Source organism: Ahaetulla prasina, chromosome 8 (assembly GCF_028640845.1).
Source record: "Ahaetulla prasina isolate Xishuangbanna chromosome 8, ASM2864084v1, whole genome shotgun sequence".
Classification (NCBI taxonomy): Eukaryota; Metazoa; Chordata; class Lepidosauria; order Squamata; family Colubridae; genus Ahaetulla; species Ahaetulla prasina.
This window is the reverse complement of record NC_080546.1, coordinates 73,881,667-73,899,183: the sequence shown is the minus strand read 5'-3', so window position 1 is coordinate 73,899,183 and position 17,517 is coordinate 73,881,667. Positions and strand designations below refer to the sequence as shown.

General features: G+C 37.6%; 1 protein-coding gene across 1 annotated transcript in view; it reads right to left on the bottom strand.

The window, feature by feature from the left end:
* Positions 1-17,517, bottom strand: part of TLL1 (tolloid like 1) — a 162,329-nt gene that overhangs the window by 26,003 nt on the left and 118,809 nt on the right. Inside the window, exons 9-14 of the mRNA XM_058193320.1 lie at positions 16,916-17,031; positions 12,584-12,686; positions 11,461-11,577; positions 8,212-8,357; positions 6,430-6,625; positions 2,759-2,884 (exon numbers count right to left, since the gene is read on the bottom strand). Coding sequence (XP_058049303.1) covers positions 2,759-2,884; positions 6,430-6,625; positions 8,212-8,357; positions 11,461-11,577; positions 12,584-12,686; positions 16,916-17,031 — 804 coding nt within the window. The remainder of the gene's footprint in view (positions 1-2,758; positions 2,885-6,429; positions 6,626-8,211; positions 8,358-11,460; positions 11,578-12,583; positions 12,687-16,915; positions 17,032-17,517) is intronic.

Below are 17,517 nucleotides of genomic sequence, written 5' to 3'. Positions count from 1 at the left end.
CTCTCCAGGAAAGGCACTAACACTGAGAAAGTCAGAAAAGACATAATAAGATGACTAGAAGCAAGGTGGAAGAATTCTATTGGCCATGAATATGCTGTTGGAAGAGCTGAAGGACCAGGTTATGGATAGGTCATCATGAAGAAAATCTACTTAACTGGTTGCTAGGAGCTGAGAATACCTTAAAGACACACTTACTTACTTACTTACTATACTAATGCAATAAGAGAAAAGACATGATGCCACTAATATTTAAATATACACAACACTTTTTCTTCTGGAAAGGTCTTATATAGAAATGGAGTGATTTCACAAATGAAGTACAGCTATAGAAGTAAAATTATCCATATTAAATATTATATTTGTTCATGCAAAAGATTTTCTAGACCTTCTGAAGGAATTAAATAAACAAAAATTTGGGGAGGGGGTTTGGCTTTTTCTACTGTCAGGACTATTTCATTTAAACCAGAAGTCAGCAGTAAATTGTAGCTTTCCAGACACTTGACTCCTTATTCACATGTAGGCTTACTCAGCAAAAGATTCCCAGACATACATTGCCTAATTCAGGGGTTCACCACGGACCCCCTTTAAATATCTTTTGTGGCCATGGACCATGGCCACAGGGCACCAAGACTTAACTCAAGATTTATTATTTATTTTATTTTATGTATTTATTTTGTTGAGTACATATTAGATAATATGTATAAGCATGAATTGAATACATAAAGTGAATGCAATTAAAGGGAACATTAGGACAGGGACAGTAGGCACGCTGGTGCTCTTATACACGCCCCTTACAGACCTCTTAGGAATGGGGTGAGGTCAACAGTAGACAGTCTTAGGTTAAAGATTTTGGGGTTTTAGGATGAGACCACAGAGTCTGGTAGTGCATTCCAGGCATTAACAACTCTGTTACTGAAGTCATATTTTCTGCAATTGAGTTTGGAGTGGTTCAATTTAAGTTTGAATCTATTGTGTGCTCGTGTATTGTTGTGGTGGAAGCTGAAGTAGTCACTGACAGGTAGGACATTGTAGCAGATGATTTTATGAGCTATGCTTAAGTCATACTGAAAGCGGCGTAGTTCTAAATTTTCTAAACCCAGAATTTGAAGTCTGGTGGCATAAGGTATTTTGTTGCGAGCAGAAGGAGGACTCTTGTGAAATATTTCTGGATGCGCTCAATTGTATTAATATCCGATATGCAGTGCAGGTTCCAGACAGATGAACTGTATTTGAGAATTGGTCTACCAAATGTTTTGTATGCTCTAGTTAGTAGTGTAATATTACCGGAGAAGAAGGTACGCAAGATTAGGTTTACAACCCTTAATGTTTTTTTGGCGATGTTGTTACAGTGGGCTTTGGCACTTAGATCATTTGATATGAGTATTCCAAGATACTCCAAGGTATTTAAGTCATAACATTTCTTAAGGTCTTCATGGACCACAATTTGAAAACCACTGTTCTAATTCATCACTTTATTGCAATTGTTGAGAGCATGAATGAAGCTACTGACAAAAAGATATTTTTTCTTCTGCCATGGAAAGAAGTCGAAACCTTTATGTAGCACCTTGTTCTAACTTTCATCTTTCTGAGTTACTGTAATGGACTCTTGGTGGTTCACTCAGGTATGTTAGGCAACTGCTATATGTTTATTTAATAGTCATTTGTGGCCACATTCTTGTTTGCTGCTTTATCTACAAAGAAATGTTAATACCACTTTATATGCCTTGGTAAGGCCACACTTGGAATACTGCAATCAGTTTTGATCGCCACGATGTAAAAAAGATGTGGAGACTCTAGAAAAAGTGCAGAGAAGAGCAACAAAGATGATGAGGGGACTGAAGGCTAAAACATATGAAGAACGGTTGCAGGAACTCGGTATGCCTAGTTTAATAAAAAGAAGGAGTAGGGGAGACATGATAGCAGTGTTCCAGTATGTCAGGGGCTTCCACAAAGAAAAGTGAGTCAAGCAATTCTCCAAAGCACCTGAGGGTAGAACAAGAAGCAATGGGTGGAAACTAATCAAGGAGAGAAGCAACTTAGAACTAAGGAGAATTTTCCTGACAGTTAGAACAATTAACCAGTGGAACAACTTGCCTCCAGAAGTTGTGAATGCTCCAACACTGGAAATTTTAAAGAAAATGTTGGATAACCATTTGTCTGAAGTGGTGTAGGGTTTCCTGCCTAAGCAGGAGGTTGGACTAGAAGACCTCCAAGTGCTCTTCCAACTCTGTTATTCTATTCTATTTTAGGAATGGAAGTAGAGGAAAATAAGCATATTTGTAGCAATTTGAGACCTGATCTTACTTTGTTCTTGGCAAAAATCCAAGCAATTTATAGAATGGTAATAGTAAAGAGACTTAACAGAGTAGCAGCCCAGTAAGTTTTATCTTTTTCCTGTTTTAGTTAAATACACAGTGCTACTTTTAGAACATACACGTTATATCTAGTTATGTTTTTAATAATTAAATATTTTCCATGATTTCATAAAATTCATACCCATCTCACTAAGAACAAGACATACTGACATTGAAAAATTGCCAGCTGGCTAGATTAAACTTTTATTAACTTACTATGCATGGAATCCATTGTCAGGTCAGCATTTTTGAGAAATAGCTGATGTAAGGTTTATAATACATACACAAAACCAGCCTTGACAAGAATGTAAAATTGGGCTTAATGCAGACACAGTACTTGCCATAAAAGCAAGTCATGTAATAAAATAATCTCTGGAATATTGAAAATAAGTGCACTCAATTACCTTCACAACTCTTCTTATCAGGCCCAAGCTCATAACCTGGATCACAAGCACACTGATAACTGCCCAGCGTATTCACACATCGTTGTTCACATCCACCATTGTCCAATTTGGCACATTCATCTTCCTCTGAGAAATAAAAATAGCATTGCATTCAAACATCCTTTTTTTTATATTGTATTAAAATAACAAATTTGCATTTATAACTCAAACTGTCTTTGATGTAAGCATTTTCAAAAAGTAGGATACACCTAATGACTGAAAAGATAGGCATATTCCTTTAAGCATTGTTCCAGTTGATTAGACCAGACCAGAAAATCAACTCCACAGGAAGGCTGAAATTATTTTTATTGTGACTGGCTACAGTAACAGAATCTTGTTGTGTTGTATCTACTCGCTGAGCTTATCGATCAAAAGTTTGGCAGTTCAGCAGTTTGAATCCCTAGTGCCACGTTACAGGGTGAGCTCCCGTTACTTGTCCCGGCTTCTGCCAACCTAGCAGTTCGAAAGCATGTAAAAAATGCAAATAGAAAAATAGGGACCACCTTTGATGGGAAGGTAACAGCGTTCCGTGCGCCTTTGGCGTTTAGTCATGCCGGCCACATGACCACGGAGACGTCTTTGGACAGCGCTGGCTCTTTGGCTTTAAATGGAGATGAGCACTGCCCCCTAGAGTTAGGAACGACTAGCACATATGTGCGAGGGGAACCTTTACCTTCACTTTTTCAAATCATGTTCATGTTTTAGTTCCTTTTCCTAGGTAAAGGTTCTTGCATACGTCTGTCATAAATATCTGTTACCTAGAGACTTGTTATTTTCTACTTCTGTTGTTTATATTGATCAGCCAGGGATACAGCTGACACTGAAATAATATTCTTTGTAATTTCAAGAATTCAAAATTAGCGTAGGTGATGTGTAGGAGAAATTGGGACTGGTTAGGAGGAGGAAAATAAAGTAACTTCCTCCCACCAATTACTTAATCAGGGGCGTGAAAAATAATAAGCTTCTTCAGCTCAGCCATAAAACTTTTAGAGGGCCAAGGAATGATAACAATAGAAGACACTAGGAGGTGAGCATAAGCTCTAGAAAACAAGATAGCCCCATACTGTATTTTTTGTAATTATGCTCTTAGAATGCTCTCTTTCTTCATTCAGTGAAGATAATTTGCAGTTATCTATTATCCCATAAGATCCACCCCATAGTTGATTCCTTTAATATATAAGATAGTTTTTGATTACTTTGGACTTGTCCCTATCTGCTCTCCACTGCACGAAGCATCTGCTCTGCTGATGATTGCAGCTGGGTTTCAGAGGGTGCTTGGTGGAATTCCTGAGTACCTTACTGTGTCGATCAATTAAAACCTCTTGGATTCACTTGAGTTGGATTTCTTCTGTGGAGGTTCTCTGGAGTTGGCTGAGTTATGGGTGATTTGGTTATCTACAGAGAGTTTTTGTCCTATTGACATTGAGGAACTGGATAGAGACAGTGGAGCTGTAACTGCATCAGCCTATATTTTAGGATGATGCTCCTTCTTGTTGGTTAAGATCTTCCTACAGGTGACATGTGGTTGGGTCCAAGTGATGCTGGTTTCTTCCTGGAGAGAAGGGGTACCATACCAGAGGTGAAATGATCCCGGATCGGACCGGATCGCACAATCCGGTAGCGATCATGGCCAGTAATTCGGCGATCCGGTAGCGATGGTGGAGCAAAGCTCCACCCACCCGCCCATGGGTGTCATTACTTCCTGCTTTTAAAAGGTAAAAAAAGGCTCCGACGATCGTGTACCACAGCTGTGATTGTCAGAGGCTTTTTTTTACTTTTTAAAAGCATTTTTTACAACCTATTGCCCAAACAGCTGTGGCGTGCAATCGTCGGAGCCTTTTTTGGGGGGTGGGTGGGAATGGGGAAGTCCGTTTTTGCTCCCATCAGGCTTCCCTGAAGCCTGCTAGGCAAAAAACGGGGTGGGGTGGGGTTTCATTTTTGAGAAAGAGAGAGAGAGAGAGAGAGAGAGACAGTGTGAAAGGGAGGGAAGCAAGGAAGGAAGGAAGGAAGGAAGAGAGGAGAGGAAGGAAGGAGTACAAACCTGGCATTAGACACAGCTTCAGAGGATAATCCAGGGCTGGAAGGGATCTGGAGGTCATCTAGTCCAACCCTGCTCCAGCAGGACATTTTTAGTGAGTTTCTGTCTTTTGATCCCCCAGTCACATGGTTACATAGCCACACCCATCCAGTCACATGACCCTTCCCAAGCCACGCCACAGAACCGGTGGCAAAAAAAATTAGATTTCACCCCTGTTCCATACATGGTTAAGGAGGCAGTGGCCTGGCGGTGGTTAAGGAGGATGGTTGAGTAGATGAAAAGGATTATCTAGATCACTTTCAGTTAGGTTCAAAGCTGGGCACAGTATGGGTACAATATTGGTCATCTTTGCTGAAAATAACAAAGACATCTTAAATGCAGAATAAGGGACGGTTGTGACTGGATGAGGGTCTTTTTCTTAACACTTGTCTGTTTGCACATGGTTGCTTTGGTGTATAGTTTTATAATTTGATTGTGCTATTTTTTGATGGTATACGCTGCTGCCCTGGGTTGAGCAGCTGTGTAAATCAATTAAATAAATAAAAGTATATTCAGTTGATTCTTGTATTGCATCCGCTTAGTTTTACATTCTCATTAGACACAACTAGAACAACTAGACACAAGAACAGTTTTTTCCCGAAGGCCATCACTCTGCTAAACAAATAATTCCATCAACACTGTCAAACTATTTACTGAATCTGCACTACTATTAATCTTCTCATAGTTCCCATCACCAATCTCTTTCCACTTATGACTGTATGACTGTAACTTTGTTGCTGGCAATCCTTATGATTTATATTGATATATTGACCATCAATTGTGTTGTAAATGTTGTACCTTGATGAACGGATCTTTTCTTTTATGTACACTGAGAGCATATGCACCAAGAGAAATTCCTTGTGTGTCCAATCACACTTGGCCAATAAAAATTCTATTCTATTCTATTACTCTATACAGAGAGGTTCCAAAATCCTGTTTAGGTTTTCCTTTTTAGGCTACCTCCAGTATAATAAACAATCTGAGCTTCCAAGGAATTGTGTTGCGATCTCAGCTTTAAAATGAACTCTTAGCAAAATTAGGGAGAGAAGTTGCCCCTTGAAATGCATTCAAATCACTTGGGATCTTCTGGTTTAGGAAACCATTTCATAGTGAGAATAAATGAAAGATGAAAAAGAAACCTGCAAGCTCATAGATCAAACCAATCTTATAGTTTCAATAGTGAAGGCTACAGGATCAGGGGCAGAAGCAGAAAAAAATTCTGAACAATAAAATTTAAATTAAGGGAAGTCTCTACATTATTTTTTCCTGAGTTTTATCATTAGAAATAGCAATGGCACATAGACTTATATACCGCTCCACAATGCTTTACAACCCACTCTAAGTGATTTATAGAGACAGCTTATTTCCATCAACAATCTGGATCCTCTTTTTACCAACCTCAGCGGATTAAAGACTATCATCCTTGAGCCACTTAGGATAAAGGGAATTGAACTCTTGGCAATGTGAGCAGAATTAGCCTGCAATAGTGCATTCTAACCACTGAGCCACCATGGCTCTTAAATGCAACTACACCACTAATTGCCTAAACTATTACCTTTAAAAAAATTAGCAGCAAATCCTGCTTTGTTGACTGTCCCATCAGAAACAAACTTCATCCACAGGGTATTTGAGGTAGATCTTATATCTTCAGGTTTATCATAGCCACAAAAATGGCCAATCAAAGGGCTGCTTTCACTCACTCCATCTCGGACTTCTAAATAGTCATAGGCACAATTATCATGTCTCTCAATCTGCAAATATAAAATGATATTGGATCAAAATTATAATGTGTGTATTTCTGCTAACAATTTTTAGATTAACTGCATTACTTAGTTTCTAATATAAAAATATACCCTGTTTCCCCCAAAATAAGACATCCCCTGATAATAAACCCTCCTCCTAAAATAAACTCTCCCCCCAAAATAAGCCCTCCTCAAAAATAAGCTCTCCTTGAAAATATTTAAATGCACGCACAGCCAGTCTCCACCATTTCCTCTGGTTAGGGTTAGGGAGACACAGCTGGAAATCAGGTAAGATGGCAAGAGGATCCCCGTCTTGCTCCATGCGCCCCAAAATAATAAGACCTCCCCGAAAATAAGACCAAACACTTATTTCAGGGTTCAAAAAAATATAATTAAATTGGAGAGAAATTATGTTGGCACCAAGAGATGTTTAATTGCCATCCTGTGGCAAAATAAGTATCAAGCTGAACTTAAGGTAGATGCAAAAATCAGAAATAGGAAAAGTTATAAAGCTTGGAAATTTAACAGATAATGTCTTTTACTGAGCAACAAAAATAATTTTTAATATGACCACGCATAGATTAGATTGGAATAATATTTTGCCTTAAGCAAAACTTAGTACAGTAAAAAAATTAATGTCTTTACACTGATTCAAGCCAGTGGCCTATCGACACTAGCAATTCTACGTTGGAAGCCAGTATCTTTAAAGAGAGATATTAGCACCATAAGGCTTCCATTCTGTAATTGTGCTTTTTACGGGCTATCTTCTATCTTTCTGAGGATGCTATTCTCTCAGTTCTTACTCCAGATGAGTTTCATGAGAATGGCTCTTTTGAAATTTCTTTAAAGTACAATTCTGCACTTCAACTGATTGATTATGCACAGGACTGCAATTTCAATTCCAATTATTTTAACAGCTAATGAAAAGGAAGGAAAGTAGACATATAGTAAAAAATCAGCGCACCCCGGATAAAATCTTTATAAAGCTTTTTTTTATTGTTTCATTTATGTAATTCCACTTATCTATCTACCTATTTTCTAATCCCTATGATGCAAAGGGAGTTTGAACAATGCTGTGAAATGTATTTTCCTGGCCTAGATTATAACATAAATCAGAAAAAGTTAGTTTTACTGGCTTATTTAACAGTATGTAATAAATATGGTTCCAAATAAAATTACATTGTATAAAAATTAAAATTGAAATTAGAAATTATTATAAAATTCAGTACAATTTTGATCCCTTTATAAAATATCAGCATGATGCAATTGTATGAAGAGAGAAATGAGAACAAAGAGATTTTAGAAAGAAATAAAAGTTCTATTCCTTAAATAGCCTTTGGAATAGGATTAGTTACTTGTTAAAAAGAAACTATTGTCAGTTTTTAAAACATTCCTATTCAAATAGTGAGATAATATAAAACCCTTTCATCTTTTGAAATTTCTGCAATTAAAGTCTCAGTGAAAGGAAATATGAACTACTGTATGGCTTTATGTTATACAGAGGATGCTTTGTGTCTATGTTGGCTTAATGAGGATTCCTTTAAATGTCACTGTCAGTTAGTCGCAAGATGGTTTGCTCAGTTAAAAGGCTTTACCTCAAATGCCTGAAAGGTTAATCCGACATTGTAGTTCTCTGCCACTGTTATTTTCCACACACATTCTTTCATTGGTCTATAGTCATCGGGATAATTAGGAGACTGGATCTGGCCTTCATTTTTATGTATCTCACCTCCACAAATTGCTAAAGAACACAAAAGAACAAATGTAAGCTTACTTCCAGTGTTTACATTTTTTTAATGAGAAGTTACTTGTGTCTGGAGGACTCATTCAAATGACAAATATATGAATCCTTCATCAAGTGTTCCTGATAAAATTTATGTTTAAAACTGTATGCAGTGCAATCCACCTACTGTATGTATATAGTGCATTCAGAAAGTACTCAGATCCTCCTCACTTTTGTCAATTTTGTTATGCTGCAGCCTGATTCTACAGTCGCTGATATTCATTTTTTTACCATTAATCTACCATTAATCGCATAATGACAAAGTGAAACTAGAATTTTAGAAATGTCTGTAAATGTATTAAAAAGAAAAAAAAACCTAAAATATCACATTGACATAAGTATTCAGACCCTTCACTCAGTACTTTGTTCAAGCACTTTTGGCAACAGCCTTGAGTCTTTTTTTGGGTATGACGCAACAAGATTTACATACCTAGATTGGGGGATTTTCTGCCCTTCTTCCTTGCAAATCCTCTCAAGCTCAAGTCAGGTTGAATGGCAACCATCAGTGGACAGCCATTTTCAGGTCCCTCCAGAGATGTTCAATAGGGTTCAAGTCAGGGCTCTGGCTGGGTCACTCTAGGAAATTCACAGAGTTGTCCCTAGGCCACTCTTGTGTTGTCTGGCTGTGGGCTTAGGATCGTTGTCATGTTGGAAAGTGAACCTTTGGCCCAGTCTGAGGTCCTGAGCGCTGTGGAACACGTTTTCATTGAGGGTATCTTGATACTTTGCTCCAATTAGCTTTCCCTCAACCCTGACCAGTCTCTCAGTCCCTGCTACAAAAAAACACCCCCACAGCATGATGCTGTCACCACCATGTTTCACTATTGCGATGATATTGGGCAGGTGATGAGTGGTACCTGGTTTCCTCCAGACATGTTTAGAATTGAAGACAAACAGTTCAATCTTGGTTTCATCAGACCAGAGGATCTTGTTCCTCACAGTCGTTTGAGGTGCTTTTTGAGTCCTTTCAGGTGCTTTTTAGCAAACTCCAAGCAGGCTTTCATGTGTTTTGCACTGAGGAGAGGCTTCCATCTAGCCACTCTGCCATAAAGCCCAGATCAGTGGAGGGCTGCAGTGATGGTGGTTCTCTGGAACTCTGTCCCATCTCCATACAGAATCTCTGGAGCTCAGTCAGAGGTTCTTGGTCACCTCTCTTACTAAGGCCCTTCTCCCCCGATTGCTCAGTTTGACAGAGTGACCAGCTCTTGGACGAGTCCTCACTATGCCAAACTTCTTCCATTTGAGAATTATGGAGGTCACTGTGCTCTTAAGAACCTTCAGTGCAGCAGAAAATTTATTGAAGCCTTCCCCAGATTTGTGCCTTGCAATAATCCTGTTTCTGAGCTCTGCAGACAGTTCCCTTGCCCTCATGGCTTTTGCTCTGCTACAGTATGCACTGTCAGCTGTGAGGCCTTCTATGGAGAGCTGTGCGCCTTTTCAAATAATGTCTAATCAATTTAATTTACCACAGGTGGACTCCAATCAAGTGTAGGAACATATCAGCAATGATCACGAGAAATGGAGGGGGGTGGAAACCGAAGCTAAATTTCAAGTGTTGTTGCAAAGGGTCTGAATACTTATGCAATGCAATATTTCAGAATATCGAGTCAAAAAGAGGGCTGTGAAAATATTTGCAGACCCCTCGCATTCTGGACATAAACTATTTCAACTCGTACTCTCAAAACGACGCTATAGAGCACTGCACATCAGAACAACTAGACACAAGAACAGTTTCTTCCCAAACGCCATCACTCTGCTAAACAAATAATTCCCTCAACACTGTCAAACGATTATTAAATCTGCACTGCTATTAATCTTCTCATCGTTTCCATTCCCCATCTCCTTCCACTTATGACTGTATGACTATAACTTTGTTGTTTGTATCCTTATGATTTATATTGATATTGTTTCCTGATTTGCTTATATATGACTATCATTAAGTGTTGTACCTTAGAATTCTTGATGAACGTATCTTTTCTTTTACGTCCACTGAGAGCGTATGCACCAAGACAAATTCCTTGTGTGTAAATCACACTTGGCCAATAAAAAATTATATTCTATTCTGTTCTGATCTGTTCTGTTGTATTCTATGCAGTATTTCAGTTTTTTCTTTTTTAATAAATTTACAGATATTTCTAAAATTCTGTTTTCATTTTGTCATGATGGGGTACTGACTGTAGATTAATGAGGGGGAAAAATCAACAACTATAGAATTCTAACAAAATTGACAGAAGTGAAGGGGGCTTGAACACTTTCTGAATGTAGTGTAAATTGCAGGCTGGATAGGAGCCATAGGAAATGACCCAGCAGCTTCAGTGTCTGGGCCAATACCTGTTAATGTAGGGGTTTCCCTTTGTCGCCTATGAAAGGGAAATGCTTGGCATGCAGAATGGGAAAACTGCAGTGCATGGAAAATTCCCTTCTCATCAGAAAGGAAGCTCTAAGCCTACAGAACCTGGTATGCTTGCCACAGTTTGCAGGTTTATTACTACTTAGAAGGGTTCAGAAATATCTCCTGAGATATTAGAACACAAAAAGAACTTTGAGATAATTGAAAGTTGTGTAAGACAATAACTATATCATCCAAGAATTTTCTATGAGAGGCACCTGATAATTATTCAGGGGTAGAATGCAAAAAAGCCCTATTGATTTCGGTTGGACTTCACATGCATATCCACAGCTACATTCACATTACTCACCTATCCTTACACATAAGGCAAACTTCCCCAGTTTGATCCATTATAAATGTGTTGGGTCTGTAATTCATAAACCTCAGCAAATCTGGCCAATAGGGACGATTGCTAATTATCCTAGAAGTAATCTAAATAATTGCTCAAATCTTTCCTGCATTTTTCTCTTTGAACTGTAAAAGCAGTCTGAGGAAAGAATTTTAGTAAGTGACTACCTCAAGAGCCAAGATTTAGTATTTTGGTATTTCCCTTCTTTTCTTAAAATTCACACGTTATACCAAAATGCATGTTCTGCTGAATTTGGGCCACAAAGCTATTTTCAGTTAATCTGGTATAAAAGTTTAACCTGGTTGATTTTCCTATAAACTCACCTTCATAAATGGCTGCAAACCCTTTTCCTACCCAGTTGCTGCTGCTACGGAACTCAATCCACATTCTACTATCACTAGATGTGAGGATGTTTGAGAGTTTATCTCCACAGAATCTGCCTAAAAAAATGTAAAAAGTGAGACAGTGCATTTTAAGGCAGCTCTAAAGATGCTGCCGTGCAGTATGATAGAAGCAGTGTGAGACACAAACTACAGTTCTAGAAGATGATAGATAGATAGATAGATAGATAGATAGATAGATAGATAGATAGATAGATAGATAGATAGGTAGGTAGGTAGGTAGGTAGGTAGGTAGGTAGATAGGTAGATAGACAGACAGACAGACAGACAGACAGACAGACAGACAGACAGACAGATACATACATACATACATACATACATACATACATACATACATACATACATATTATTTTAGTTTAGGGAAATCATTTAAATTTGGCTTAGAATTGTACATTTATTTAATTACTTAGTGGAAAATGGCAATGTGTCACATAATTAGAGGAACTTCAAGAGGTTATAAAACAAAGGACGGATGGATATGGACACACACACACACACAGCTTGCTGAACCCTGATTTAGTGGCTCTTTCAGCGTTCACTCTGCAACTGCTTTTACTCAGGTAAAGACATAGGTGCTTTGGAATAAAGTAGGGGGTTGTATCTGACAATAGTAGACAATAATAGATCTATAAAGAGCCAGATGAAAATAAAATAAAATTTAATGTGGAACAAACATCAGCGAAAAAATAATTTCATTTATTTTTAAAAACTTTATTGTGAAGCAGAAATGATGCAGATGTGTAAATAACCAACACTAACTTAGTATGCTTAAGCTAAACCACTCTTTACCTATATGAATTCTGAAATCATTTCTTGTGGTACCCATCACATAACATCATCCTATAACACCTTTCCCAGCTTTTCCATGTGCACATAAAAAAAGAAGTATAAGCTTTTGATGGCAGGATTGTGGCTGCAATCTTGATTTTTTTTTACCCCTCCCTACAAACACTCCTGCCTGATTCAAAAGACTAACTCCATTTCCATTTATGTTATTGTTATTTCTACCTTTCACTTTTCAAAACTGACCACAATAGTTTCATACCAAGCAGAGGAGATTTTCTCCAGTAGCCATCTCTTACTTCAATGTAGTCATACCAGCAGAGGCTGCTCTTATAGAGGTCCATGGTTGTAAAGTTTAGAACAATCTGGGGGAAAAAATGTAAAGGAGATAAGTACCAGTAAATTGGTCTGTAGCCTGACAAAAAAAGAACAATGCAAAGCTGTTCTTACCAGTATATTGGCTTTAAAGTGGAAGAAGGTATTTCTAAAATAATTTTGGAAATCTTACCTTCTGAATAGCATCATATGGGGCATGTATGTGTTTATGACGGACAGAAGAAGAGAGGACATTTGGGTGATTAAAAGGGAGATCAAAAACTGCTCTTAAAGATGTAACAGAAGGAAGGGATTGTTAATTTTCTGATAAAATCCAGTAATTAAGGATTTTGAACTTTTATTTTGTTAGCCATGATGAGCCTAACAGATTGCATCCATTTCATGGTACATATTTTAGCTAGTGACACCAGAACTTCTTTAACAGAATCTCTCCTGCATATTCATATCATGTACATTTATTTGAAATGCATTAACTGTGTGTCCTAGTAATTTTAGCAGTGAAACATATCAGATGCTGCTGTAGATTTCATCACCCTTATCACAGAGGGGGAAAATAGTGTCTGGTTTCTTGTATCCTCCAAAACAATCAGTCGGATCAGAGGTCAATCTCCATAGTGGAATCTGAGATAAGAACCCTTGGTTACTACCATGCTAGAGGAGAGAGATAATTGATATGTCTATGATTTCCTGCAGGGCAGGGGACGGAAACTTTGAAATGTAGGAAGGGGATAAAAGCTTTGTATTGATTTTTTTTTTTAAAGTAAGGTTTAACACTGTGATTTCAATTGGCCTATTATACAAGTAGGCACTTATTGTGATTATAACTATATCAGAAGTGACCAATCATTTTCTGGGCAGTGTCTGCTTAAAGAATTTCAATAAGATCAGAGTATTGATTATTTTGAATGGAACCATTTTAAGATGGAACATATCATATTTTGAACAATTGCTTTAAAATGATTATTTCCTATTGTGAAGTTAATGCAATTTCATACTGCAATGGTGTATTTTTCCTGACAACCACCTTAGCCCATATCCTCTGTATCTGAATGGCAATCTATCCTTCCTCTACCGTAAGAAAACACAACGCTGATATTTAAAAAATGAACTTATATGTTTACTTACTGGTTTTCACCTGCCCATAATTTGCATAGAGTGCACTATGAAAATCACATTGTACTGAAGTTATGGAAACATTTTTTTGTAATTTTATGTTCAGAAATTTATAACTACCCATCATATATCCAGATACAAAGTAGTATGCAATGTTTGAACGAAATATATAAATTTGTTACTTTATTTAATAGTTTATTTACTTTATTTAATCGTTTATTAAACTCTATGTATTCTTGGAAGAATACACTACACTTTACTACACTAAATTCTACTAATACTTCAGAGTTATTATCAAAATGAGATTTGAGGATGTATTTTCAGTATTTCTTTTAGTTAAAATGTGCCCAGTAACATAATGCTCAGATATTATCTGCAATATGCATTCTTTTAACACCATGCTTAAGTTCTGTTCATTTTGCCATGAGCCTAAAGAAGGCTATGGAGCCAGAGTGGTGAATTCAGCCTTCAGATTTCTATAATGCTTATTATATTCAACTATTAAGGCTCTGGCTCTGGCATTAGTAAACATCTGGACTTTTCTGTCCTTTGATCATGACTATTAGGACTGGTGCAATCTGTTTATAAGGTTTTGGGTTTAAAACTGGGATCCAAACAGTTAACACATAAACTGGTTACAATGCAGTTGGACATGGTAGTCTGGCACCACAGCTGGGTTTACAACTGCCAACTACTTCCATGAATGAATAAAAAATTAGGCATGCTTCAGCCCACCCATTGAAATGGATGGACTAAAGCTTTATGAGCACTATTGGACAATTACCAAAAAGTTTTGATATATTAGCAATATGTTATTTTCATTTTCTTACATGCTCAAAATTGTAGGATTTCTGACACACATGTTTTTATCATAGGCATGAAATATAAAATTATGATTTGCTTAATCAAAGTAAACTACACACCTCATTACAAAATTTTAAGTATATTTTAATTATTTTCAAAATTCAATTTCTAGTGACTGTTTCTTCCAAATGCAAGCCCACTTGCATAACAGACTCAATTATTTGAACTGAAAGAAAGAAGTTATGGAATTCAGCTTTGTTCTTCCATTCTTTCTCCTTCTGAGAATGCACAAGGCAGGATGAAAAACTATTTGTTACATTTCTTTCCCTTGTGTTATGAAATGAGGCTAGTAGGACAGTACTATAGCATGGTCATTCAGTAGAGGAAGAAAAAAACACATTAAATGATGGCGAGATATGGCATACTGGATATGAAATCTCACAACAGAACAAAAATCTTTCAAAACTGGTAGTTATGATAACACAACGGCTAAATATGACATTACTTGTGTTGTCCAAGATAGACAGAGAAAAACTGGAGACAAAGCAGACCAAGAGTTAAAAAGGATCGTATGATTATAAATTTCCAAAGATAAACAATAAATGAACATTTGCCAGCACAATTAAAAAATGAGTGGCTATATAAACAAATTAGAAGTAGCAATGATGTCTGATGCAGAGTAATATGTTTCATTTTCACCGGTCTGTCAGAATGCAGTGGGATAACTCAAATAGTTTCTCAGGATTTGACAAAACTAAATAACAAGTTACCGTAAGTACAATCTTTTCATCAAATGAACAATTTTCAAATAACCATTTGTATTAAAGGAGTAACTAACAACCTTTGATCTGGGACTAAAAACTCTTCACATTTCTAGGAGAACCCTGACAGTGGGTAACAGAACAAGTAGTCAGCATGATTCTTGAAGTTTAAAAACATACTTTATTTCCCCCCCAAATTAAAGGGTTGATATGAATGTTGAGAAACACTAAGAAATGTCTAAAAAAAGAAAAAAAATGAAGACTAGAAAATTGATTCTTTTAAATCCCTATTCCGTCTACAAAAATAGTAGGATATTCAGTTTTTCAGTTTCCATTGGTGTGCACCACTACCAACATACTGTATTTTTCCGAGTATAAGACGCACCTTAGTTTTTGGGGAGGAAAATAGGAAAAAAAATCTGCCTACTAGGTATTCATCTGGCTAGCATCCTTAGCCTGGTCAGCTTCAGCACATGAAGCTGGTTTTGAGGTTGGGGTTGGTTGGGGCTAAAAAACAGCTTCTAAGGTACAGCTGATCATCGGAGGAAGCAGCAATTAGAAAAGCAGGCAAAGTACAGAAGATTGCTTCACTTGCATTGAGGCTGAAAAACAGCTTCAAAAGCACAGCTGATCGTTGGAGGGAGCAGCAATTAGAAAAGCAGGCAAAGCACAGAAGATTGCTTCACTTGCGTTGAGGCTGAAAAACAGCTTCAAAAGCACAGCTGATCGTTGGAGGGAGCAGCAATTAGAAAAGCAGGCAAAGCACAGAAGATTGCTTCACTTGCGTTGAGGCTGAAAAACAGCTTCAAAAGCACAGCTGATCATTGGAGGGAGCAGCAATTAGAAAAGCAGGCAAAGCACAGAAGATTGCTTCACTTGCGATGAGGCTGAAAAACAGCTTCAAAAGCACAGCTGATCGTCGGAGGGAGCTCTAGTGACTAAATCAGGTGAAGCGCTGAAGAGGTAAGAGAAGGCAGCAGCTGTTCCGGGTAGCCATTTTGGGCACCACGTGTTGCGTTTTCCGCCTCAGAATGCATCGCATTTTTGGAGGGCTATGTGCTTTGGTGCAGCCTTAAGGGTTCTCAAACGGAGCATTTGGAGGCTGAAAATGTGACACGCGGAACCCAAAATCATAAGCCATTGTTGGTGGCAATCTCTGCAGCCAAGGAGAGGATGCGTGGAGGCCGAAGGGTGGGGGCTGGCGGGTGGATGGGGTTACATTCTGAGTATAAGACGCACCCAAATTTTCAGTCTCTTTTAGGCAGGAAATAAGTGCGTCTTATACTCTGAAAAATACGGTAATTAAAATCCATGATGCTAGTTTGGTAGTTATTTTTTTCTAATTGTGAAATCACCAGACTGTACTCATTTTCACATGAGGCTCCAAGCGTAAATGGATTTGCAATAAGAGATTGAGTAAAAATAAAAGGGATGAAGGTGCAGTTCAAAAGGCTTTATTTGATTGCCCACTCTTAATGAAACTCAAGCCCTCAAGCCCTTCAGTTTTAACACTTTAACATTTCTAATAAAATAAATGTTTTCTTTCTGACAAGCCAGAATTGGACATCAGAGCAAAGTACCTTCTCTCCAGGAGTCACTGAAATTCTCCATATGCAATGGGTGTATGAAGGATAACCATTTGGAAATCCTGGAGAGGAAAAGTTGCCTGTAGACTCTTGCAGGGTTTCACCGCATGCTGAAAGACATCAGATCATAAAGAAATTGTAACAATGATAGCATGGGCGAAAAACTTTGGTTATACGATAGAGTTAGATAAATGGCAGCCACTATGGGATAGAAATTACAAATTAACAATGTCAACTGCATAGAAGGAAAATTTATACAAGATGTTTTATAGATGGCATTTGTCACCGGAAAGATTGGCAAAAATGTTTAAAGACAAATCAGCTAAATGTTGGAAATGTCATCAGATACCAGGGTCATATGGGGTGGACATGTGTAGAAACAAAAAAATATTCAGCAAAAATTCATACGGGGTTGGAGAAGATGATGCAGCAACATATTGATTTAGAACCTGAACTATTCCTTTTGGGGATTCTACCAGAAGCTTATAATAAAGAAAATGTATGCTTGATTATTCATGTAATAACTGCAACTAGAACTGTATTTGCATGAAACTGGAAAAGTGAGGAAGTCCCTACAGATGAATGTGATTAAGAAA